This window comes from Ambystoma mexicanum, chromosome 1p (assembly GCF_040938575.1).
Source record: "Ambystoma mexicanum isolate Mex_15411 chromosome 1p, UKY_AmexF1_1, whole genome shotgun sequence".
NCBI lineage: Eukaryota > Metazoa > Chordata > Amphibia > Caudata > Ambystomatidae > Ambystoma > Ambystoma mexicanum.
Window position 1 is genome coordinate 404,080,844 of NC_090921.1, and position 27,508 is coordinate 404,108,351.

At 45.2% G+C, this 27,508-nt stretch overlaps 1 protein-coding gene across 5 annotated transcripts in view; it reads right to left on the bottom strand.

Moving 5' to 3' along the window:
- Window positions 1–27,508, bottom strand: part of CHERP (calcium homeostasis endoplasmic reticulum protein) — a 1,035,077-nt gene that overhangs the window by 57,050 nt on the left and 950,519 nt on the right. For 4 of the 5 annotated variants that reach the window (XM_069649195.1, XM_069649194.1, XM_069649192.1 and 1 more), the window contains 2 exons: window positions 24,124–24,174; window positions 22,119–22,163 (listed from right to left, as the gene is read on the bottom strand). In XM_069649195.1, coding sequence (XP_069505296.1) covers window positions 22,119–22,163; window positions 24,124–24,174 — 96 coding nt within the window. The remainder of the gene's footprint in view (window positions 1–22,118; window positions 22,164–24,123; window positions 24,175–27,508) is intronic. The other variant, XM_069649193.1, reaches the window with a different exon arrangement.

Sequence of the window (27,508 nt, forward strand, 5' to 3'; positions counted from 1 at the left end):
CACTCAGACAGAACTATAAATTTTAGCATGCTAAAGGTCAGGTAACCCACTAACCAATATAAGCTCAAACTCTGCATACTTATCTCACTCAAAAAACTCACACAACCATCTCTCGCACAACAAGCCGCATGCACCTCACAACACTGCAACACCACATAAGCCGGTATAACAGCAAACGTGGACTGACTCCGATCCGATACCAGCACCAAAGCTCAGCACGCAGTGTATACTGAGTTGAAGCTGCCAACAGAACACCACTCCTCTCACTATCCTACTCCCTCCTTCACCTTACTAACCCATCCCACCTTTATCGTTTACAGATCCGCCTGAGCGCCTGGGGAACCAATTCCGTTGGCGACTGTGCACGGTACAAATACCTTTAACATAGGTGGGCTATCAACGCCAGATCACTACTAGCCCATTCCCTCGACATCTCAGATCTCATCACCTCTATCCAACTTGACTTACTAGCCGTCAGAGAAATTTGGCTGCATGCAGTCACCGGCCCATCCCTCTCCCTAGCTATCCTAGAGGGTTACGGCACCTTCAGTAAAGAGAGACTTCTCGCCAAAGGAGGTGGTGTGGCCCTTATTGCCAGAATCCACCAGTCTATCAGAGAACTGCCTAGCCAAACCTTCCCGTCTGGTGAATTGCTGTCAATCAAACTCTCGCTCCTTGACACAGCCTCACTGACCTTCCACATCATTTACAGGTCACCAGGCCCACCTCTTTCCTTTGACATGGAGATAGCCTTCCTCTTCATCAACAATTCTAAACCTCCTTCCAGAATTATTTTTCTGGGTGACTTCAATCTAGGTCTCAATGACCCTGTAGATGCCAACGCCTTGGCCATCAACAACACAATTGAATAGTTAGGATTCACACAGCACATCACCCACACATCTACAAAGGCCGAACACTAGACTGGCTGGTGGATACAAACGGCAAAATTAACATCTCCAACCAGCTTTGCGCCTGGTCTGATCATAATGTCATTACCTTCGCCATCCCAAAATTGACTACACCCAAAGCTCCACCACAATTGGCTTTAGCCTCGCGATCAAGAACCACTCGCAGTAACACCCTAGAGAACATGCTCTCCTTGCTGAAGCCGATCACTAACCGTCCACGCATAGCGTGCAACCCCAACTCAATGGTAGAGCTCTACAATCATACTCTCCTTCTTGCGATAGACAAAGTCGCTCCGTTGAGCTCTCTTAAACCAAAACCACTAGCTCACCTCAACTCCTGGTTTATACCTAACCTCAAATCCTTACAGTCCACCAAGCGAGCTGCCGAAGCCACATGGAAAATCACACCCTCAGAAATGAATAGACCAGTTCCTCACTGCATCAAAAATCTACAACAGGCCATCCTCCAGGCAAAAAGCCACACTTATAACGAGTGCATAACTAATGCTAAAACAGGCACAAAAGAATGATATTCAAATCTTGAGATGGCACTGCATATTTAGATTACTGTACTTCCAATTTGGTCTATCAAAAACTAATAGCTATAATATGTAAGTGGGGTGTTGACCCACAATTTAGTGCCTCCTTACTGTGCACTCAGAAATGTGAAGCTGAACAAAAACATCTAGGCTCAATAGCCTTCGGTGTGGGTTGCACAACCTAACATCCACTATGTGGTGGATTTTCAGATGGTATTGCTAATTTATGCTGACAATGTAACTGTGGGGTTTACCATGCACCTGGATATGTTGATGTAATTATGTATATCATTGACTGAGTGTTATCAGATGAGAAATATAGACCACATAGGGAGTGTTAGGGTGTGCAACCCACACCAAAGGCTATTGAGCCAATGTCTTTTCGTTCAGCTTCACAAAATAATTATTTGCCATTTTGCGGGAACTCTAATCTCCGGTCAATACACCAGAAACTTGTCTTAAGGACACCGCCTGGTGCACAAACATCCAAAAGGCACTCCTGGACAAAATAACCAAATTGCAAACCAAAATCGCAGATAAAAATAAGAATAATAAAAAAAAGCCTACTACTACGAGCTACTCCCACTGACACGAACACCTTGCCCAAACTCAATCTATTAGAATTTAAACCAATCTCCATTCCAGAAGTCACTAAAATCATTACAGGACTGAAACCTTTAAGGTGCCACGGCGACATCTGTCCTGCCCCCTTTATCAAAGACTGTGTGACAGAACTAGCCCTTTCATCACATCTCTCATCAACAACTCCTTCAGTCAAGGCATCGTCCTGAACAACTTAAAAGATGCCTGGGTCATCCCTCTCCTGCTCGATCTCTCCACCACATTAGATCTAGTAAACCACAAAATACAACACCTATCCTCAACAGCCTACTTCTCCACCAAATCCATGGCCTGGATCAAATCCTTTATATCTGATTGCACAATGAGAGTGTTCTCCAATATAGCGGCCGCCACGCCAGCCCCAGTCCCTTGCAGCATGCCCCAAGGATCATGCTTATCACCTGCACTGTGTAACGTATTCACAAAGCCTCTGACCTTTTGGATGAACAAGGCGTCTCCTACACCAACTATACGGACGATATGCAGATCCTCTTGCCTATCTCTGCGAATCACAACAAGGACTCCAACGCCCTCAACAAAATTTACCAGATCATCCAAACATGAAAGGCACAGCATGTACTTTGTGTTAATGACGAGAAAACAGAACTCCCACTGGTAAGAACAAAATCTTGACTCAACAAACTGGATGCCGACTACAAATCCTTCACTAAAGATGGGAATTCCATCACTGTCCTGAAGGAAGTGAAAACCCTAGCGGTATATCTAGACTTCTCACTCCCCTTAACAAGACAAGGCAATGCAACGGCCTCTGCTGCGGCATATACTACTAAACTTATTAACGCCTGCAGACCATTCCTAACGACAGACAGCTGCATCACACTAGCCAGAGCCCTCATACCATCCAGATTAGACCACTGCAATGCCCTCTTCGCGGGTTCCTCCAGAAGAAATATAAAACAAATACAAATCATCCAGAATAACACGTGGCGAGGAGCACTAAACATCATCAGGAAAGAACACATTTCTGCAACCAAACGGAATATCCCTTGGCTTCCTGTTGAAGACCATCAGATTCAAACTCCTGTCAATCCCGCACAAATGTAACACAACCTGAAGTACCTCTAAAACATTGTAGCCAAACCCCACACCAACAGACCCACTCTGGCATCTACCTTACACCTCCCCACTACACCCAAATTCAAAAGAGCTAAAAAGCAGAGGGTGGGGGAGGGGGGGGGGTCGCAGCTTTCCAGTGGTGGCTGCCAAACAATGGAATGCCCTCCCCTTATTCCTCAGATCCAACCCATCCCCCTCTGGTCCTTCCGGAAAAACAAGACTTGGCTGTTCACACAAGACCCATAGACCGGAATGTATACTATCAGTGTTCTTAACGTCTATTGTTGCTTGTTTTGATGTATGCATTCTCACCAGAGCCCAGATGCCTGAGAGTTAGGTGCGCTTTCTATCTCAGAATCGCAGATGCCAAGCATGACAATTGAGGCTGTTGAGTTTCGGATGGAGGACCTGCCCCTCCGATTGGGCGAGCAGATCTACCCTCATAAAAAAGCGCCACAGTAGACAAGTTGACACGCCTAGAAGGTCTGGCTATTACATGGCAGCGCTTTGGAGTAACGCACTATATAAATGACAAGTAAAAATACATATGTTCTGGGCCCGAAACAGTAGCCAGAGAACCAGCAGAATGATGTGTCGGTGGAAATGCATATTGGAGAGCAAAGTTCAACTCTAAAATCCAAGCTTCCCAAAGAGCTCCACATGGGCAAAATTCCCTTTTGACACTGGAAAAGAAGGAGGTGATTGAGGGGGTCCCCATTCATAGGAAGATCCATACCAGAAATTCCTGGTAGAGCTCCAACTCGTGGTCAGCTGACAAATATCTGCTCAAGCCAACCCAATCATGTTCTACGTCCAGCAAGATGAGCAACTCGCAGACCACCTTCTCCAGAGTCCATAAACACAGCAGCATTGCTTCCTGAACAGAGGCAGCAATCCACCCAAGCCCCCATTTCGTTGAGATAATATATGGCCACTGTGTTGTGCATCAGAATGATGACTAATGTGCCATGCACAAAGGGAAGGAAGGAGATCAAGGCAAGACCAACAGCCCACAGTTCCAGGAGATTAATACGCTCGCGGTCAGAGCAGGTGTTGGGGAGAATTCTCAGAAACGTGCTAATTCCCTTCTGCCATAGAGACCCCCAGCTCTTTGCTGGACATTTGGACTTTTAATTTGTAACCTGGAGAGACCCTTTTCCCCACTCTCTCGTATTTTTCTGTGACTTGGACTCTTTCTTTTTGACTTTGGAGTCTGACAAACTCCATAGGCATCGTCTTTACATTGCGTCACACAGCAACTTCAGTGCAGTGACAGAGGGAAGTCTTCCAGATTTCCCAAATGTTTAAATACCTTCTCTTGGTGAAACTACAGTTTCCAAGAACAGTGAAGTGAAATTTACTTTACTTATATTTTCTAACTTTCTAGACCCAGCACACACTATCTTACAATCGGGCGCTGGAAGGGGTGTCTAGTTTCTCACGTAACATTTTTAGGTTACCCTTTCTACAGTTAATGGCTGGTGGCAGTGGTTTACTATTTCCTACCACTGTGTGTTTTTACCGCGGACTGCAATTGCAGCTGCAGTAAGACACCCATGGGTGCCTATTTTGTCAAAATGGCCCCGGTCTTCTTTTTTCAGCATTTCTTGTTGGAAAGGTCCTTCTTGAGATTTACTCTGCATGCCAAACCAGGTTTGGTCCCTTAGCTTGCTTTGTCTTTGGGGGATTCACTGGTGAAGCCCGCTTCTGGCTCCAGCGTGTCAGGGGCAGGACGTGAGGGAGGTGGCCGAAGCTCCTTGTGCTTAATCCCCTTGGTTACAGGAATGCACCAAAAGGCGATTGGCTGGCTGGCTGGCTGTCCTCAGAGGATAGCCACCCTGCTGTGTGAGTGACAGCTAGGCTGCGAATGAATGGGAGAACCCTGCATAAAAGGTGAGGCTTCTTGCTTGGAAGGTAGAGGCGACCACTGGACGAAGGAGTCTGAAGAAGAACTTGGAAGAGACGTTTGCTGCAACTCCTCGATTGTTGGTTTGCCCGGTGAAACCCTGCTGAAGCTCTGAATTTGCCTCGACTAGAGATGCCCTGCAACGGACGACTTCTCTCCTTGGGTTGGTGGGACCAATGAACCCCAAAGGGAACTCAGCTGGACATCCTCTCGGAGCTGGCTGTACTTCCATTGCTGCTGCAGGAACCGATTGCCAGGGAGAGGAACACCTGATTGAGTGCATTGTTTTTAAGTCGGACCCAAGCTACAAGAAGATCCTGTTTGCGAGACCTGCGAGGAGCTGAAACCGAGGAGTGCAGCTGATCTGAAGTTTTCCCATTGCTGCCGCCTACCTTCCATTCGTAGTGCAGCAGTCCCCAGATGTCCTTGTTCTTGTCCCCACGGCTGAGGCTCAGGAACAACAGGATCTGCAGACCTACACAGGAACAGAAGCCAGCTGGAAGCAGTTTTCTTCAAACCAAAGGTACTGTAAAAATAAGGGGTTGCCTACCTCTTGTTGTGTAGCCTTGCTAGCATCTCAGTTGAGATGAGGATGGAGTGGTTGACCGAGTCAAATGCAGAGGAAAGATCAAGTAGAATGAGAACAGCTGGAGAGGTGGAATCAAGAGATGCAAGCAGTTCCTCACAGGTGTTCAGAAATTCCTGTTTCCTCAAAATACTCTTTCTTCTGCGTCGACTCGCTGAGCAGACGCTGAGGTGACGCGGAAGAAAGAGCATTTTGAGGAAACAGGGATTTAACCCATTATCATATTTGAGCAAATTGAACCACAAAGGACGGGTGGTAAATCAGTAATTATCACTAAATGACTATGCCCGGATTTGAGAAAGGTCAATGGTCGAAACACGTGTCATCCTAAGGGCGCCATATTATGGAGAATAAATAGTGATAATTATTAACAACTTAGCACTTGTCTTTAATGGATTTTTGCGAGTATCACTAGTTTAAGCGGTATTTGACTTTCTCACTGCCATACTCCAACAAGACGCGACAACAGGATTATTCAAGACACTGATTGTAAGGTCGCCAAGCCAAAACAGAAGAGTACAAAAGCACTATAACTTTTTACTAAGGGTGAAACAGTAGGTCACCCACACAGAAAAAACAGATTCTCCTATGGTAGCTGTAGAGGAGTAGTCAGGCTTAACTTCAGAAGGAATGGCTGGCAGGAAGGTACATTTAGTGTCAGAAGGCACCACAAAAGTATACACCACACTGGTATACTGAAAAAATATAAATTTTATTTCTAAGGCCAGACATATAATGGGAAAATAAATACTCTGGTTTCACTGAACACAAGAGTGTAATAAAAAAACAGTGAATGGCCAGTTAACGAGCAACACTAAAATGTAAACTCCATACTTGGCAGACCCAGTACATTTAAACTTGCATCTGGAAGTTAAAGGGTAGACCCTTGCACAATATTACACACAGTAATTACCATCATATTCAGGACCCAAGGGTACTACCACACAGGATTTCCTACTACATTCTGAATTAAGTTGTAGTTACCACACATACTGCCATAACAATGTTGTAGCATTAAGATATAGTGAACAGGGGAATGCCATGTATAACACAGCCAGAAGGGCTACCTTATATTCGAATGGGCATTATATAATTTACTAAGACAGTCCCTGGGACCAGAAGGGGATATGACACTCCTAGGAGAAAAACAGAACACAAAGTGATACAATGTATATTCTATGCAGGAGTGTAGTACAAATAAATAAAAAGGTTTAACTAATCAGGCAGTCTAAGAATCCAGCCAGGGCTTGGTGGAGAACTCTGGGAACCCTAGATAAAAGCCACAGTCCAGGTTACTATCTTGCAGTGTCAATTGTAGGTGTGTTGAGGAAAGTGCCCGATATGAAACAGCAAATGCCAGGTACGTCTCAGCTTCTTCACACACATACCCAGAAGAAGCCAAGCAATGCCAGGTAACACCAATGGAGACCCAGAAGAGGAGGTCCCAGTGGAGGGTTTATGCCCCAGCAGCAGGATTAATCCACTCAATGTTAGCCAATGACGAAATTTGGTCAAAGGGGACCTGCAGAATCCAACAACCAAAGAGAACCCAGAGAGTGGGTATCTTAATCAACCTGTCAACGGAGGGCCCAGATGAGAGTACTTGCTATGTTGGTTCCTGAAAATGCTGTTCCGGGAGAGCAGAACAACCAGGTAATTAAAGGCTCCTTTTTAAAGTGTGTAATTAAGCATCCAGTTACCTAGGGAATTGCACCCTGTGAAACGACAACGTGCAAGGACCCAAAAGAAGAACAATCATCCTTCACAGGAGTGGCACCAAGCATCCTGAAGTGGAATAAACAATGGATATGGATCTAAGAGGACAAAGGAAGGTTGCAGTACTTATTGTGCATCCTTGGCAGAGCAGAGCAAGATAATACAGTGGAAGGAGGACAGGCAGAGAGTGGGTGTGTTGCATACACTCCCAATGATCAGTACATATCATTTTCTGTAACAGTAGAAATTGGAAAGAAATGTAAAACCGTATGTGTTTGGTAGAGTGTTTTGTGTGATTGTATGCGCATTTGTTTGGTGCATCGATGGTGATATAGAATTAATAGTTACCCTCATAAGGCAGGAGATTATTGATCAGCGTGGGTGCGCTAGTTGAACTCTTGAGGAAGTTGTAGCTTTTCAGTGTTGCCTGCATCGTGGACTTTTAGGTGCTGGCCCACCATAGACTTTTAGTGTGCAAGGCAACATGGACTTTTATGTCAAGTACCGCTGTTTACAATTATGTAAGCAGGTGCAGTGGAAGTGGTTAGATTTTATGTGAACATAAAATAGGGACTAACGTGTCTTGAGAATTAGCACACTAGAGCTATCTCGGCCATGGACTTATAGAACATAAGAAATTGTCTTTAACAATGTATTGTGCTAGTCAGAACTGTTTAGGGGTATTCAGTTATAGAAGTCGTTTTATTGTGAAAATCCAAGTATAAATGCCATGTCAGCATGGATGGAAAAGTGGTAAATTTCAAATTTCTGTGGCTAGTACTGACATGATAAAATGTTGAATGAAGAGTATAGATAAGGGGGGCGCATGTGGTATGTGTGCCCTCTGCTCTATGAGTGCTTATGAAACGTGTGTGTTTTCTAACCAGAGTAGATAGGGGTGTGTTTACATTCCGATGTACGAGTGGTTGTGAAACGTGTGTTTCTCAACCAGGATACATATGGGTGTTTGCATTCCGCTGTATGAGTGGTTGTGAAATGTGTGTTTCAACCTGGGTAGATAGGGGTGTGTTCACATTCCACGATGTATGTGTGTTTGTGGCGTGGTTCAATCGAGCGGCAGTAGAGTTGCTGTTGTGTTTATCAGCAAGTGCAGAAAGGGGGGGACGCTTCCGTGTTACGGATACAGAGTATGTTGGGGGGATGCTCTCTGCCTTTTCTGAGTTGCATCTCTCGTAAAAAAAGATGCTCTGTTAGAGTGTTCCATGTGTGTTCCCTTTCGTGGATTTATGTGCGAGAGTAAAGAAGGGAGATGTGCTGTATTGTGCTTGGAGTGAATGCAGGTGCATGATGATGCTGAGAGAATGTTTGTGTGTGAATGCAGGAATGACTGTCATGAAGGTTCTGGGAGTTAGCAGCTGGAGAAACCTAACCTTGGTGATGGGACCCAGAGGTTCAATGTTATGATCTTAAATTGCAACTGGAATAAAGCTTACCTATGGAACCCGATAGAAGTGTCCAAGGAATCTGCTTTTCTACATGGTGTATCCAAGAAAATAGAAGATTGTGTGGTGGCGGCACTATCCCACAATTTCTTAGTATTTATAAAAAACGTTTCACATCGCCCGTCGAATTTGAAATTGATAGTTGATTTTGTATAGTTCTCTGGAATTGACTGGATTGGACAGGTTGTGCAGTTTTCTTACGAGATTCCAGAGAGCTGTTTCTTGTGAAATGTTACATTTTTATTGGGGACTGGCGCCCATTTCCTGGACACGGTGCAAGAACATTGATACTTCCAGGGATTTAGCCCGATACTATGCAATTCTCCACGCCACCATGTATTATTGAATCAAGGAGATAGATACTGATATATGCCCTGATTTGACAAAGGCACTCAGAATGACGAAACACGTGTTATCATAAAGGGCTACCAATACAAATCTAACATTTCACAAGAAACAGCTCTTTGGAATCTAACTGTCACTGTGGCGCAGTAACTGATGTGTGCATGAATCACACTCGCACTTGCACAAACGGAGTAGGGGAACTCTTTGTCTCCGTTCCTTGGACACATCAATGCAACACCTTTATCTAAAACACAAGTCGCGGAGGTCTGATAGTGATATTACAGAAAGGTTCCCTGTTCTTCATGTTTTCAGTTTCTTACTAGTAATGCACCATTAGCTTTGAAGTAAGGTTTTTTTTTTTCTTCCTTTGTTCTGATTTTCCTTTATTTAGGTTTAATTTATTGTTTTTTAGTATTTGCTTTCTTGATGTGGACTCAGGATAATATTTCCTTTTCTGAATTTTTTTGTTGCATTGTTTTTGCTTGCATTATGTTCGTTCTTGTTTGCGCCCCAATGCACTCGGGCCTACTCGGCACTTTCCAAATAATACAACTAAAACTAAACTAAGTAGTGCTTTCCCACGGTCAGGAACTAGTTTAAACCCATTCAGAACAATACAGAGGCTGATATCTTGGAACCACAAAGAGCCCACATGGGCAGGATGGCAATTTTAAGTCCTGTCTCGTGCTTTACCTGGACAAAGGAAACCCCTAAAACAAAATGGCAGAGAAAAGGACTTCTAAATCCCATTATTACCACAAGAGCTACCTTGAAGGTACATTGGGATACTAATGCATAAATGGGTTCCACCCCTGGTGAAACCACAACTAAATATTAACTGCCACCAACCTATCCGCCTTTCAGGCCCATAAAAATATCCTAGGGCAAAGTGGGGTGCTTGAGTACCTTAAACCTTAAGTAAGGTATGTGGCAGGGGGACTTCAGAAGCAGTACCTCTTGCCAGCAAAATAAGTTAGAAACACTACAAAAAGAGCAGAACGCCAAAAAAGTAATTCTGCCCTAACAGAGTCAGCCATGGTAAGTTTTCACGGCAGTATTTTGGGGTCCAACGCCTTCCCATCCTTCACCAGAGGTGAAACGTCCATTTCTCGAAGAGAAAGGTTTTCTGTAGCTTTGGAAAAGACATCTCAAAGGGTATAGGAATATTTAGCACTGTAGCATTCCCATCATGCAAGGCCATGCTGCCAGAGTCAAAGATCTTCCCCCAAAGGCATCCAGCCTGTTATGCTATCAAAGGGGCGGGAAGAGGAGGAGGAAATGGCCAACTTTATCCCTTTAGTGGAGAACACCACCAGCAGACATGGGTGGGTAGACAAGAAGTCTGGTTTATACAAAGCTGGTTTGTGTTTCCCCGCAATGTTCCAGCCCTCAATCGGGAGGTCGGCTTATCCTATGCAGCCATCACTGGGACAAAAGTGGGCACGTCTCGCTGGAAGAGCCTTCCTCCAGATTTTCAGCCTGGACTGACTTTTTTCATCAAATCCAGGAGTGTCAATCACGGGCCCCTGATTGCTGGGCTGAACGACGGCCCAATATAACAAGGGGGCGGGCTGATGTAGTGACAGACGCTGCTCAGAAGGAGGAAAGTAAGGAGATAGGGGTGCTATGAGGGGCTGGGTGAGGGGGTGGGAGGGAATGTTAGGGTCTAGGTTAGGCAGATTGAGGTTGATATGGGGCAAAGGGCCGTTAATAGAGGAAGAGCGAGGGACGGGAGGGGCATGAGGGGTTTAAGGCCATATTTTCTTTTTGTAACTTTCCCTCCATTAGCAACAATGGAACATCATCTTTTTGCTAATTTGTAATTACGGTTGGGACTCTTGGAGGTAAGTAAACCCTTTATGGTTTACTTACTTCACTCATCTGTTTTAGGGGCACTGGTCAGTCCCTAAGGCCACCAGTGGAGGATGACTGTCTCCCATTTGCGAGATTCCTTATTTTTTTGGAGCTGCACACATCACCCTAAAATGAAGTGTGGCAGGGTTACTTTGTTTCCCTTTTTCTTTTAGTAACATTCTACCGTGTTTTTCTAGGAAAGATTTCTCTTTTATCAACTTCCCCTCCATATTCTATGGACCCCTGAACATTTTGCTTTTGATCCTGTCCCAGCTTTCTACATGGAAGGGAAGCTATCACTTCCCCTGGGCTGTTGCTCATTTTGTTATGGAGGAAACTGATCAATCAGACTATCAGTACTGGAAAACTGTTCCCCAAACGTCTTTACCCTTTTGGTAACTTAACAGTGGACACAGCATCTTACAATGCAGTGCAGTGGGGTTACATTTGTATAACCCTAGTCCTTTACACTTGGGAACTCTGGTTACTTTTATATGTGCCTAAAGGCAAACTGGTGGCAGCAGATACCTTTTTACCATGTTTTCATTATTGTTAGTGTGCACATTAATCTTTACCACGTATGGTTAGTAAACATGGCTAGAGCCTAAAATTGCCAGTGACACGAGATGTTTGCCTGCCGCTTTCACGCTCTTCTGTGTGCTTAGTGTGTGTGGACTCAGGATGTGGCAGGGACTCTGTTCCCACTCCACCTCTGGGGCACCAGGGTGTCTAGGTGTGGGGCATGAACGAAACCCACAGTGATTGGACTACTGCTGGCTGTTTTAATGGTGTAGATCCTTACCACTGGAATGGTTGGACTTGCTTCCAACCAGGATAGGATAAGATGAGGACTCCTGCAGCCCTTTCTTCAGATGAGCGTTGGAGCCAAGTATCTTGTGCAGACAAGCAGACTACTGAAGATCCGTGGACGACTCCCAAAGAAACCCAGCATACTTTCCTGTGATTGGCCTGGTGCAGTCCAGCTGGAGTACCTGATCTGCGAAGGCCCTGAATGGTGCGTCAATCCTTGGACTGGTGGAACCAACCAGTCTTGACGCATTCACAAGGATCCAGCAATGGTGACCCTTTCGGAAATGTCCCTGGAAATGGACCATCCAGTGGACTGACCAGCTCTCCCAGTGGGCTACCTTGGTAGAATCTTTGCTGTTCTGTTCTGTTTTTGTTGCCGGAACTTCGGTGGTCGCGAGCTCGTACCACAAGTCGCCTTCCTGGCAAGTTTCAGCTTCCCAGCTTCAAGGGATCCAGGTCTTCAATCACAACTGGAGAGACTCCTGCCATCGCAGCTGTGCCCAGAAGAGTCCTGTATTGGTGAACCAGGCTTGCCTTCTGCACATGCAGCCCACCGGACCAATACTCGGACCCGCAACCTGTAGACATCCTGCACCAGAACAATGCCCAGAAAATCTACCTCCACTGACCCCCAGTCGACCGATCTAGTCAACTAAGAAAATCATAGTCAGGGAGTAAGTAATTGCAATGCATGCACTTGACCCTGTTCTCTTTAAAATAAACAGCAGAATAAACTTTGGTTATTCCATTCCATCGCTTTTTGATCGTCGGATCTAAATGCTTGTAACTAAAAGATAGGATTATCATTTGAATGATCTGTAACATTATTGAAGATCTTCTGGAACAGTTAACCACCACAAAAACTCTTCCTACATCAGCCCCCTCTCTTAAAAAGAAGCTTAGTGACTCTGGGCAGAAGGCCCCATACATCATAGGGATTGGACGCATAAAGTTAAGGTACAGTTCTTATGAATAGGTTCCATTCTATCGCATCACTACTTACCTTCTTTGTGTTGAATAAGTTATTGATTGCATTCCTAAGAACCTAAAGGTGACTGTATATATATGTTCGATAATGGAGTATTGTGTGATATTACTACCTGCTAATTTCATTTCTTATTGTGTGTTTTGGGCCTATGATGTATATAGTATTTTTGTACTTGCCTGTCTAAATGGAATGATTGTATGCTTCACTGTGTGGACTCCTGGTGGATCTCCAACCAGACAACTCTCCTGAGACTAAGCCTTGAACACTCACCACACTTACCTTGATTGTGTTTGGCTAACCTCTCAAGAGTTCCCCACCTCACTATAACTAGGGTGGTCTCCTAAATTGTGTCCACCACGCCAGATTCTAGGAAGCCATCTGACCATATATCACATGTGCACTTTTGCATTTTATAGCATAATGTCTTTCTGAGCACGACCAACGGCTGTGCCACACGTTGTTCCTCTTGTCCTTTAGCTATCCTGTCCTTATACCTTCCACCCCACCCTCTCAGGTGAGAAAATGCCATATATGGAGCACATCCAGCAGTGCCTCAAGCCATGCCCTGTTGAACCCCGCCTCTCTTGCTCCAGCTTCTGAAGTCTCTCATCAGTGCTCTGACTCCTGGGCTGGTGTGAGCAACCAGTCTGGACTCCTGCATGTAGATCCTGCCCTTTGATGCCTTTGCAAGTGTCCCAGAACAACCCTGTGGACTGACCAGCTCTGTCCAGGTCATCCAGAGTGTGGCCAAAGAACAGTGCCCCTGCAGCTGCTGCTATCCATCTTATAGAGGGGCCTTCTCGGAGAAGTTTATTTGTCTTTGCCACATGAGTTACCTGCTGTTCCCCGAGTGCGGTGTTCTGCGCTGCTGCTTGCTTCCATTGTGTCCGGGGGTCTCCTGACTGTCTGCATCTCTGGGTCGTCCAGCTGCAAAGCAACCAAAGCCGTCTCATCGGAGTACAGAAATGTTTCCCATCTGACCCAAACCTGACTCACAAAACGACCACTGCAATCGCACACTCTGGACCGCCTGAAGCTGGACCAACAATGGAAGTAGGGGGGACAAGCCTGCATAACATTTCCACCCACCACAATAGGGTTGACTAGCCCACCGGCCCCTCCGACAACATCTCTGCCCATTGGCCGACGACGGCTACAAGGTAGCCAATCGGGCACCGGGAGGCGTGAGCCGGCCCTACAGAACGAAGGCCAGCAGGAACTAAGGCGGTTTCCTGTCTCAGCATGTTCCAGCTGACCGATCCCCCTCCATGGAGCAGGAGCTCCCAACCATCACTGCTGGAGCAGTGCATCCCCCTCCCTAGAAGGTGAAGCCGGAGCTTCCCTTCCTCGAGGCTATCCCAGGCACTGCCCTGCCATTTGACTCGCCGTTTATTTTACATGAAGTGCAACTCCTGCGCACATTTCATCTGCCGCGCCTGCTATATGTAAGTAGCAAGGCTCGCTGCGGCTCTACACGTCCGTGCCATCTGGGCACCTTTCCCGAGGCTGCGGGTGGCGACCATTCCAAGATGGCGGCCCTGCCTTGTTGATCTCACCTCAACCAGCCCCTCCGACGACATCTCTGCCCATTGGCCGACGACGGCTCCAAAGGTAGCCAATCGGGCACCGGGAGGCGTGAGCCGGCCCTACAGAACGAAGGCCAGCAGGAACTAAGGCTGTTTCCTGTCTCAGCCTGTCTGTGCCTGCCTTGCCTCTTGCCAGAGACCTTGCCCGCTGCCGCCTGTATCCGGACTATCACTAACTAAGGTACGACCGCCTAACACTCTTAAAAAGAAGCAGACTGCACCTCGACCTGTATTCAGGTCTTCCAGCGAGGCAAGTGTGCATTCGCCATTGAAACACATGGGGTATTTGATGCAGCCCAATATGGCCGACCTATTCATGTCGCCGATGGAACCATCCATACTTAAGTAATGCCTCTTTCAGTCACTTGATTGCCTGCACTGTCTAGTCATCCATACCCTTGTATTGCTTTTCCAGTCACCGATTATCCGCACTGCCAGGTGCATAATCTCATCTTGCCTATTGTGATGTTGTGAGCCCTAGCCACTGCTGCTTCTGCACACAGGTGCATAACCACTTTTGCCTATTGTGATGTTGTGAGCCCTAGCCACTGCTGCTCTTGCACACAGGTGCATAACCACTTTTTGCCTATTGTGATGTTGTGAGCCCTAGCCACTGCTGCTCTTGCACACAGGTGCATAACCACTTTTGCCTATTGTGATATTGTGAGCCCTAGCCACTGCTGCTTTTGCACACAGGTGCATAACCACTTTTGCCTATTGTGATGTCGTGTGATTCAGCCACTGCTGCATTTGCACATAGGTGCATAGTCTCATTCTGCCTTTTGTGAGCTAGCCATTTCACAAGAGAGACCCCCACCATAGATAGCTAATACCTGTCCACTCTCCTATCCAAACCAAGCCATACCATGCAAGGCTGCTTACTATTCATGATGTTTCCCTTCTGTGCCATCCCGCTTGACACACTGTCATGATCACTGCTTCCAAGGAGCCAGGACCAGCCCAACGTCCTTGGAAGCAGGCCCCTAATCCTAAGCCTAGGCACCAGCCGGTCCCTACTGGGACCTTTTGGACCTTGTCCTGGCGCCGGTGGCACCAGGCTCATCAAAGCCATCGGTCCCGGCACTGGAAGCGCCGGGCTCATAATATGTGTGAAGATGCTTGGGTGGACTTACCTGCAGCAGACCATGCTGCTTACTTACCAGCTACATAGGAATCCCCTGTAAGCCGGAACTATTTTCTTACCTGGGTGGGGCAAGCTCCACGCCCTGGATACAACACTGGAATTCTTCTGGAACAGGAACTCTTTTCTTACCTAGGCGGGGCCGTGGAGGAAGACGCCTCATCACTCCTAGGCTATTTAAACCACACCCGATTGATGAAGGGTGCTTCGCGTTATTCTGCATCTGCAGCAGAACGCTCACCGAGTCTGTTCCAGCTTTTTTTCTTCCGATCCTGTACCTGCAAGAACAATACTTACCATTCCAGTATCCAGTCTTCAGCAGCGCCTGTAAAAGACAAGAAACAACAGGTTAGCACGACGACTTCACATGCAACGCATTCCTTACCTGGTCCATCGGCAGCGACCATTTCTTCACGCTGCACCTCCGCCTCTGGAGACAAAAGCATAGTTATTACTTACCGGCAATCCACGAATTCCGGATGTTTTCAACACTGCAACCCAGCATCTGAAAGACAAAAGAAGAGACATTAGACAGGTATTTACTTACGCCCATCGCGCTCTCCACAATAGAGCGCCTGCAACTACTCCGGCGTTTTCCATCACCTCTTCAGCACGAACTCACAGCTGTGAAGGAAAGAGACAGTTAAAGCGCTTGCATTTACTCACGCGTTTCCAAGCGCTTCTTTCCAAGGCTCTGGCTCCAGCTTTGGCTCTCTTCATTCCATCTTCTAACGCTAGAGCCCTGCAAAACAAATAGAACAAAGCATTATTCCGAGCCCTGTTCAATACTTACGTGTCCACTCACCTAAAGACTATATGGACTAAAAGGTGTCCGGAAACTCACCGCTCGTGCTGTTAACGGCGGTTGCGATCCTCTGATGTTAAGAGGCCTACGTTTCACCCAGTGAAGGAACTGGCAACGGCACCCTGCACCAGACGCAGATGGAGAGCCCAGCATTCACCTATCTAAGGTGAGCACGTTGGCCTGGGGATGAGAGAGAGAACGAGAGAGAGAGAGAGAACGAGAGAGAAAACGAGAGAGAAAACGAGAGAGAAAACGAGAGAGAAAACGAGAGAGAAAACGAGAGAGAAAACGAGAGAGAAAACGAGAGAGAAAACGAGAGAGAAAACGAGAGAGAAAACGAGAGAGAAAACGAGAGAGAAAACGAGAGAGAAAACGAGAGAGAAAACGAGAGAGAAAACGAGAGAGAAAACGAGAGAGAAAACGAGAGAGAAAACGAGAGAGAAAACGAGAGAGAAAACGAGAGAGAAAACGAGAGAGAAAACGAGAGAGAAAACGAGAGAAAACGAGAGAAAACGAGAGAAAACGAGAGAAAACGAGAGAGAGAGAACGAGAGAGAGAGAGAGAGAGAGAGAGAGAGAGAGAGAACTCAATTGCCCAGATCTTTAACCCCATATATTCTTTCATCTGCAGAAATCTCACCCTTCGAGTTCGACACACAGTGCGAAGAGGCTCAGCCCCAGAAGCCAATCGAGTCCTGCACATCACTTTTCGAGTCACAGACTCCTTCCTGCCTAGACCAGCACCTCCGTTACACACACATTGCACAGGTGCCCACTTCCTTTTCCACGATAATGGCCTATCCAGAGCAGCCTGCCCCCGTCATCATCCCATCCCATGCCCCACACCCTTCCTGCCCCGCACTAATCCATTCCACAACCTGCACCCCTCGATCAATAGCCTAATAGATCACAAATGTATCCAAACGTTACGAAGCAATAACACACCACATTTAGTACCTATAACAACCACCCCAGTCCTCAGTGCACTTAGACGCACTACACTCAGATCACGGACCCTCACAACCTCCTATTTCACAACCAGAGGACTACCCAAAGTCAATCAACCCAATCATATCCCAATTCTAGGCACATTAAGAACCCTAAGACTCAGATCTAGAACCTCCAACCCTCCTCGAAATATCACTCTTACCAATCATGCTGACACAGAAGGCATACCCCCATTAAGAACCCAAGATAAACACTCCAAAAGTCCCATCATATTCAAACAACAATCTAACGCTATTGAAACTACCAACATTCACCTACCCACCCCAATCCAAGAGCCACCCCCGGCCACACACCTCAAAGCAGCCCTCATCAACGCGCGCTCCATAAATGCTCATGCCACTGAAATTCATGACCTCATTACTGAGCAAGAACTTGACTTATTCATAGTGACAGAAACCTGGCTCCACCAAGCGTCCGGCTCCTCGCTCTCCATCGCCATTCCCCCAGACTATACCATTCTCGGAACAGACGGAACAAAATCAGTAGGTGGAGGAGTAGCCATTATCTCTAAAGCCCACCTCAAATTAAGAACCAGCCCCATCGAGAGCCCAGTCGGTTATGAAGTCCTGCTAGCTAAACTAGCTACGGACCATAAAACCACTATAAACTTAATAACCATCTACAGAGCACCCAACTCCTTATCTCAACCAGAACTAGACATACCATTATTGTTAACGCCACTTATAAAACCAAACACAAAATGCTTAGTCCTAGGGGACCTGAATCTAGGATTTAACGACCCCCAAGACCACAAAGCAGATGCACTACATAGTGCACTTAAAGACATGGCTTTCACGCAACTCGTGAACACCCCTACCCACATAAAAGGGAGGTCTCTAGATTGGATACTATATCTTAACACTATAGTATCCATAGACTCCATCTCCCCGGTACCATGGTCAGACCATCACTGCATAAACTTCACTATCCTGCGCAAAAATCCAGATGTACCCAAAACGGCCATCAAAGAATCATATGTAACAAGAAACACCCGTAAACTCACAGCAGAAAATATCAACCCTCTATTAGCCAAAGCCCTCAATAACAAAATCATTAACGCCAAAGAACCGTGTGCCCTGGCAGACTTTTACCACAACTCTCTAATACAATAGACGCCCTAGCACCCTGCGTTAATAAAACTAAACGTAAAGACAAAAAATCCTCCTTCTGGTTCAATGAGGAACTAGTCTCCCTTAGACGAATCAAAAGATTGCTTGAACACCGCCTAAAGAAAAACCAGACCCCAGAAGCCCTGGAAGAATTCAACTCTGCAAACAAAATCTATAAATCAGCCATCATCGCCCATAAAGCAGATGCCTTTAACACAAGAATTAGTAATGCGTCCTCCGATAGCAAAGAGTTATTCACCATACTCAAGGAGTTGGAGAACCCAATCCCCATAATTAACCCAGTCAAACCTAGCAAAGAATGGTGCACCACCATCCAAGATGCCCTAGACACTAAGATTAAACTATTACAAAACAAAATTATCTCTAAAAGAAACCTCCTGTCCGACAAACACTCCACGGCCAATCAGATCTCTACCACTGTAGAAAACACTGCCCCTCTCTTCAATTTCACACCAGTCTCTCACGATACAGTACTCAAGACTATAGCCAAACTTAAAGCCTCCAACTGCAAAGGAGATAACTTCCCAGCACACCTAATTAAACTCTGCGCCCCCACCCTCACGCCCATAATCACCAACTTTGTAAATGCCTCCTTCTCCACCAACCAGGTCCCAGACAGCATTAAAGCAGCCTGGGTCACCCCCCCTTCTAAAAAAAAGCCCACGCTAGACCCACTAGTGCCTACTAACTACCGGCCCATAACAACTGTCCCATTTTTACTTAAAATCATTGATAAAATAGCGTATAACCAACTACAAACTCACTTAGAACAAAATAATCTGCTAGGAGCCAGACAATCAGGCTTTAGGCCTAATCACAGTACTGAGACAGCACTCTTGGATCTCATTGTGGGCTCCCAAAAAAGAATAAGCACCCTCCATCCGGACTACTCTCACATTAACATCGACGGTACCCGGATCCCAGTACTTAAACAAGTCAAAACGTTAGGCGTCTACATCGATGCCAACCTCTCCATGCATAAACAAATAGCAGCCCTGTCTTCATCCACAGCTTACACAGCAAAACTTATTGCTCTCAGTCGCCAATTTCTCACCCCTGCAAATTGCATCACTCTGGCTAGAGCCCTGATCCTAACAAAACTAGATTACTGTAACATCCTCTTCCTGGGAACTTCCAAAACCAATATAAACAAAATCCAACTACTACAGAATAAAGCCCTTAGAGCGGCCTTAGGGATAAAGAAATCAGAGCATATATCGAACATTAGAAGAGAATATCACTGGCTGCCTATTGAAGCAAGGATCATATTCAAAACCCTTAGCATTGTCTACAAATGCACCACCAACAAAGCGCCCAGCTACCTCAACAATTCCATCAAAAACAAAATGGCTTGCAGGTCGCTGAGATCCAATAATCTGGCCCTTTTAGAAGTTCCCGCATTCAAATATAGCAGAGCAGGAGGAAGTAGTTTCAAAACTTTAGCCCCTTCGCATTGGAACGCCCTACCTCTAAGCATCAAAAAGCAGGAATCATTACAAAAATTCAAAAAAGCTCTGAAAACCTGGTTATTCAATAAATTTTGAACATAAGGTTATGGACTATCCCACCAATTGGAATCTGATTTAGGACCATATCTGCTTTTGTAACGTCTGTATAAAAAATGTATTATTGCTTTGAAACTGTAACATTGTTTAATAATTGACTACCTTCTGTCTTCTGTATCTTTCGCCGTGATACCCCAGGGTCTGGGCGAGTAACAAATGTATTAAATAAATAAAATAGCACAAAATCTTAACCCTACCTCTCTCCCTTGGCTAGTTATGAATGGTGGAGTTTTGGCCAAGAATTTCAGACTGGGCTTTACCTTGCTTGATGAGTGTTTGAGAGGACCTCTAATCTCTTGTACTTAGTGCTGTTTTCCATTGCTTTTACACTACTTCGCTTGAATTTCAATTTCCTTTTGAGTTACTCACCAGTTTGTATTTGCTTTACTTCACATTGTTTCTATGTTTCAAAACTGAACCATTTCCAACTGCCAAGTAAAGTGTTGGTGTTCTCTAGTGAAATTCGCCACTGTGTATGTGTATCTGCGTATATTAGTAGTTTGGCAGTAATACTTACCTATTATGTTCATTGCTTAGAATATGCACAGGCATAATATTTTTAATACGTACTGTCCAATTTGATTTATATGAGTGCTCTGTGTATTTATTGTACCATTAGAACTGCCCCACAATTCCTGAAGTCTAAGCCTTGCTGCACCACCACCTATGTTGATTGAGTTTGGCTACATCCAAATGTCTTTTCCCTTTTCACTATAACAAAGTGGATGAAGCTCCAGTTTAACACAATCCAATGGACATGCGGTTGAAGTCAGAAGAAGGTGCATCTAAGCGCAGTAAACGCTGCTCCAACACCAGTGCAGTCACAAGCAGCCAGTGCCTTGTCAAAAATGTCCAACATCTGTTGCCTGAATTCATCACACTGCTTCTGCTTAAAAGATCTAGCGAGTACAGTATCTAAGGTGGTGGGTGTTGAGTTTTCAAAAGAATCTTCATCCCTTTAGGCGGTGTGAGAGCTTCTCTTTCTAGAGCAGGAGGGGAAAGAAGACTGACAGTTCTCTAAGGGGCGAGTCTTCTTGTGGTACTTTTGTGTCTGAATGCCTTTATGTGAGCAAGATTCCTCCAGTTGTTACACACGACGAGAGTGTTGTTCTAATCCTACAATTTTGTAGGCGCTGGCCTTCTAGGAGGAGGGCTCCAGAGCAGGTGATTTGGAGAGAGTATGTTTCCAGCTCCTAAAGAGGAAAGTATAAAGCTTTTCGGCAGTGGATGCCTTTCCATGCATGGACGGACATAATCTGCAGTCCTCTGTATGGTGTTCATCCCCAGGGCAGTAGAGAAACCATATGGGGGTCCAAAATGGACACCTGCCTTGAACAATCCCTGTTTGGCTTGAAGCCTACTTTAGGATTTGAAGGGGGACCAGTGAAATTGCAACATTGCTCCTGGCATCCTTAAGCAGCGTAAATCGTGGAAAAAAGGAACTGATGTCATGGGGCGTCTATGGCACCATCTATGATGGTCCAGACGGCAAATCTGGCATTATGGGCTCACAACAGAATCTAGAAAAACCCAATAGTGCCCCTGGTGGCTGAAAAGATTTCCAAGAGCAGCCAGCATTGGAAGATCTGTATCTATGGGGAGGAATCTGTGGGAGAAAGGAATACATTAGAAGGTACAGATCTCATTGGCAGTCAATGTAAGCATCAATGCAATTGATAAAGGAGGAAGCGTTCAATAAAATCATTGTAGATTTAACAATTCTGATTCAGAGTGATTGTCCTATGATTTTGTTTAGATTAAATTGAATTCTCTAATGGAGGATACCAACTGCAAATTGGGAAGGACTGAGCAGATGTGGCTTTTTCTCTATCACAAAGGGAAAATTCAATGTTATGACCTACAACCCATCTAAAACAACCCTGGGTGTTACTGGCTATCTGACACTCATTTTCTGCCACTTGCCAGAATAGGAAACTGCGATTCTGCCTCATTAATATTGTTCTGATCTCACAGACCTAAAACTTTGCACACAATACAAAAAGCCCCAAATGGGAATTAGTAGTGATGATTTTGTAAACACAATTTAGTAAGTAGAAAGGTTATTCACCCGCAGTGACGAAGGCATCTGGAGGCCAGCTGCCTTTATCGTCCTCTAAAATAAAAGAGGTTATTTTGTAAAACATCATATCAAACAATTGTGTACATGTTTGTTAATATGAATATCACCACAACATTATTTGTATAAAAAAAAGTCACAGGATAAAGACACTGCACACCCCAATAGAAGAAAAAATGTTGTTAAACATTCACTGGTAAAAGACTGTTTAAGGTTGTTCTTTGACTACATATGTTCGTGAGGCAAGCATAAAAACATGAATGGCATGCAAGAAATAAACTATTGAATATTAAAACACTAGGTAGAAGAAATGCATTTTAATTGAAATAACAACCCCAGGCTTCGAAGTACCCTTTATAAAGAACATGTCAAGTCACAAACTGAATGCAATAAGCCATTTGTATAGCTTAGATTCTAGAAATAGTGTCTCCCAGTGGAAAGTGAGTGGGCATCTAACCTCCTAAACAATTGGGCAGACAATATCTCTTGGAACCTTGATCTCATGGAATCTCACCAAAACGTTTGGAACCATAAAGCTACACACCTGAACATTCACAGAAAAATTATCGCACGACAAAAGGTGCGAACTGTGGCATACCCACTTTTATTTTATCTTTTTTTATTTTTATCTTAGGCATTGTGCATAGGCATCGTAATCGCTTGACATGCCACAAATACCTTGAAGATGAACGCATTCTAGAGTTCCAGAGGAACTTAGATCCACACGGTTGCGATATCAACCTTTAGCTTGGGCTTTACACAAATACAAAGGCTAAACTACCTTTAACCTTTTTGAAGCAGGGCTTCACTTCAGGGAACTCAGTTTACTTATTAAATGCAAATAAGCAGATTTCTGAATATATGGATACCATGTAAAAATGATAACCGAACCAGACAGCATCTTGTACTTCACAAAACGTGTAACTAGATGACAAAGTAATGGGATGCTCTTTTCAGTTTGGACACATGTTTTTGTTAATTTCTTGTGGTTCGAAAGATGCTCTTTCATTAGAGTGCAAGCTTCATGGAGTGTCCAACATTTGGATGGTCCTTTATAGACCACTAGATTTGGGATGTTTGGATCTCAAACATGTGTATTCATTTCAGAAGCCGAATACCACCGATTGTTGCAGTAGGTAATGCTGTCCTATCTGTTCAAGTTGTATAGAGAAGAAGCAAAAATAATGCAACAGCTTTCATCAAAGCAAGATTTATACTATTCAATTCCCACAAATTCCAAAGTGGTTAATTACATTGTAGTAGGTTTCATTGTGGGTTTAACGTGTGAGTGACTGTTTCACCATAACCCCTCTTTTCACTCTCTGACCCAAAAACACCATTTCCCACACCCTCTCCCTCTACATATATTTATTTTTATCCCACAATTAAAAACCTACCAAGATGTAACTTACCGATTTGAAATTTGGGCAATGAAACAACACAATACAGGTTTACAATTTGTCACTGACTCACAGCTAGCAGGGTTCACTGGATTTGACTTGGCAGTATGCATTGAAGGTATGCCATTCCCCAATCAATGTACGTGTGATCTCGTGTTAATGGGAGGCGGCCAGACTATCACAGATGCCAATCTATTGTTTGTAATACATTTAAGAGGCTGGGCATTTGTGAAAGCAGTCATAAGGAATCCCTCAACTTCGTCAACACAAAGAATGAAAAGGAAAGTCATGAAATTACAAACAGCAGGAGTGCGGTTTCAGAATCGAACACGAGTCTCTTTAATAATGTAACGCTATTAACCTATTTTAGCCAATGTTCTGCTTACTGAAGAACTACCTCCTTGTAACCTTCAGACACGACTCAGAAAAACACTATCCATAGCAGCCAAGCTCACAATTGTGGCATAAATCGTCTTTGTTAGCAATACACTTAAATGCAAGATATTAAAATTAGTATTGTATGGCTGAGAAGTTCTGTTTCAGTGAAGGAATTATTTCAGTGAACTCACACCAAGCTACAGCAATGCATTACTTACCATTGCCAGGAGGCGTGGCGCCAGCTGGGAACGGGCCACCTGCTTTGAAATCTATGAAATAGAAATGTAAAATGTGTCAGTAAAACAAACCCAATGAATGCAGCTATTGTGTGGGGAAGATTTAATCAGGATGAGGGTTTATTGCTCATTCTTAGTTTGAGACGTGCACCAAGCAAGAGCACAGGGTAAAACAAATGTTACTTATCAGGGCCACAGGATCCAGAACACCAAGCTGTGAAGAAATTATACATTCTACCTGCCATTTAAAGGGTGACCCATGCAGAGATGGTATCAATCCATACCATTGCAACCTTTTACCAACTCTCCGCTGTTTTATTTTTTGAGCTAAAAATATTGTTTTTCATCACAACTGTTAAAAGGCATCAGAAGCTTGAAAGCAGCAGGATGGGAAAGGGGATAAGGTACATATACGCTCAGGAGCCTTTAGTTGCAAATCAGTAGTTTGCTTATTCTGCTTTAATGTGTGAGGATGAAAAAGCTAAATTGCATCTCTGGTGAGAACCCCTTCAACATTATGCTTTTTCCTGACTGATTTATGGACCCTTCCAGGACTAACATCAGAATCATAAGACTTCGACTCTGGTGTGCCCTTGATAGACCTTGGAACTCAGGGATAGGGTGTCCCAAATACACCTTGTTCCCTGTACTTTTCACTGGTCATATTTGGTTAGGACCTCTACCTGCACTGCATTAAAGATTCAAGAGCAGTAGCTGGTCAGGATCGGATCTGGCTGGTGAAAATAATAGGATATATGCGACTACTGGATGGAATCTAGATCCTGAGTAAACAGCCAGGGGATTGGATTAAATCTGGTTGTGGCAAACTGCAAGTGACCAACTGTTGCATAAGGTTTGAAAGGATGTAACATTTTCATTGGAAGAAGAGTTTATGCTCTGCTCCTAATCATTCTACCTACCATGAGAGTATGCATCCTTACCTTGTCTAACACAGTAGTTCCGATGCAAAGACTGGATCAAATTTAAAACACGATCCTTAGTCCACCCATGCCTCTCTAACACAGCCACGACCTACCTCGCACTGCTTGGAGAAATACTCCCCCACCCGACATCTTAGATCTGCAAACTCTCACCTCCTTAAGATCTCCAACTTCAGTAGCCTCTCGGTGGGGGGCAAGAGCTTCCCAGTCACGGCTACCAAACTTTGGAACAATCTCCCACCAGCCCTCAGAAAAGAACCGGCCTACTGGACCTTCCGCAAAAACCTAAAGACCTGGCTTTCCAACTAACACAGCACCTCCTAAGACTTGTCACTCATCCTGATGCATCTCCCAACCTTTTTCTCCCCTCACCCTTTTTTTCTTCCTTCAATGTAACTAGCACCTAGATACCCGAGGGCTTTGTGCGCTGCAATAAATGCAAAAATAAATAAACTGGAGGGGGGGAGGAATCTGTACTTCTGCCCTCTATATGGTAGGGTAAAGTTACAGAACAGCCCAGCAAGGCTCACAATTTGGTAGAATGGGGGAGCAGTCATGCTTACACTTTCAGGAGGTGATGCAGGATGGTCCTTAATTACAGTGAATCCCCAAAGCCCCCACAAAGGAATGTCCACACACTATGTTAGGTTATAACACAGCTTACTTATATAATACAAGGTTGAGGAATGGGATAAATTACTCACCGTAATAGTATTTCTGATGCTTGTATCTGCTTAGATTCACATGCTGTGCATAGGCCGACATCTAGTGGAAGCTGCGGAGTATTACAGTTTGTTTTTCGAAACTCGAAAATGGGCGTCGACACAGGGCGTGCCAGTAATACTATCCCTAGTGTGACGTCCACTGTACCCAAGATCCCTCACGCGTCTAGGATCCTCAGATTGTATTTTTTCTGACATGAGGTAGCATGAGGAGTAGCGCGAGTACAGATAATCCAAGCAGATGGACAGAAATGTAAGACTACAAGCCATCATGCGCCTTCTCTCAGAGGGGAGGAAGGGTGGGTCGCATGTGAATCTAAGCAGATACAAGCATCAGAAATACGATTACGGTGAGTAATGTATCCCTTCTGAGGCTTGTGGAATCTGCTTAGATCACATGCTGTGCATAGATTAGCGAGCAGTACCTGAAGAAGGAGGTGGGATGTGAGAAGGGTCATGAGCAAATAAGTGTCTTAGAACCGCTTGTCCCACTTGTGTATCTGCCTTGGAATGGGTGTCAATGCAGTAATGCTGAGTAAAAGTGTGAATAGAGCTCCAAGTAGCTGCTTTGCAAATGGTGTCAAGGGGTATGTTTGCAATGAAAGCCAGAGTGGCCCCAATGCCTCTAGTAGAGTGGGCTTTTGGTGTGAAAGGCAGAGTTCTTTCAGAAAGTGAGTAACACAGCTGGATACAGTTAATAATCCACTTCGAGATGGCACCTTTAGAGACGCGATCCCCCTCTCTGCCTGTAGCTACGGAGACAAACAGTTGATCTGTTTTTCTTAGCGGTTGTAACGCTCACCTGGTTCCCACGGGGGCGCTGGTCTAGCCTGGATTGCTGTGGCCTCTTCTAGCTGATCCCCCTCTCTGCCTGTAGCTACGGAGACAAACAGTTGATCTGTTTTTCTTAGCGGTTGTAACGCTCACCTGGTTCCCACGGGGGCGCTGGTCTAGCCTGGATTGCTGTGGCCTCTTCTAGCGTGATGCGCAGGACCCGGAACACCGATTGGACAGGACCTCCAAATCGTGCTTGCCTGGCCCGTAGGAATATCCTTCTGCAGATGAGAAAGGGGATTAACAGTCTGCAGAATAGTGTGCTAGCTCACCCCTTTCCCCCTTCGTTCCTCTCTAACTTCCTCCAAACCCCGGTTTAAGCTCACCTTACGGTTTGGAAGGATGAACTCTCCATCCTGCTTCTGGTGCAGGGGCGCGCGTTCGTCCAGTTACTTCACTGGTTTTCAGAATGGCGCTGGCAAAATCCACTTGACTTTCCTGAGCGATGCGCCCTAAGTATGAAAGTTCAAAGTCCAAGTGAGGCCCCCTTTATGTTGTCTTTCTAACCTGTGATCTGTCCTTTATTTCAGGTGCAGAATGAAGGCGATGCGTCGAGGGGTTAAACTGCTGAGGTGAGTAGTGATGAGGGCGATCCCTCTAAATGTCCTTATCATTCCCCAGAAATGTCTCTTGTCCTTTCCCCATAGGGGCCGGGGTACGGTACCTGCCAACGGGGCGGCGCCGACCCGAAATGTGGAAGAAAAGCTGGTAAGTATTATGGCTGTTAATCAGGCTTTCCTTCTGTGTTCCTTCTGCTCACCTTTTCTTTCTTCCTCTCTCCCCTAGGTGCAGAGATGTGGCGTCCGATGCTGACAGCCGCGATGGAGCCGGGAGATGTCTCAAGGACAGGTGAGTGAAGCGTGGCGCTGC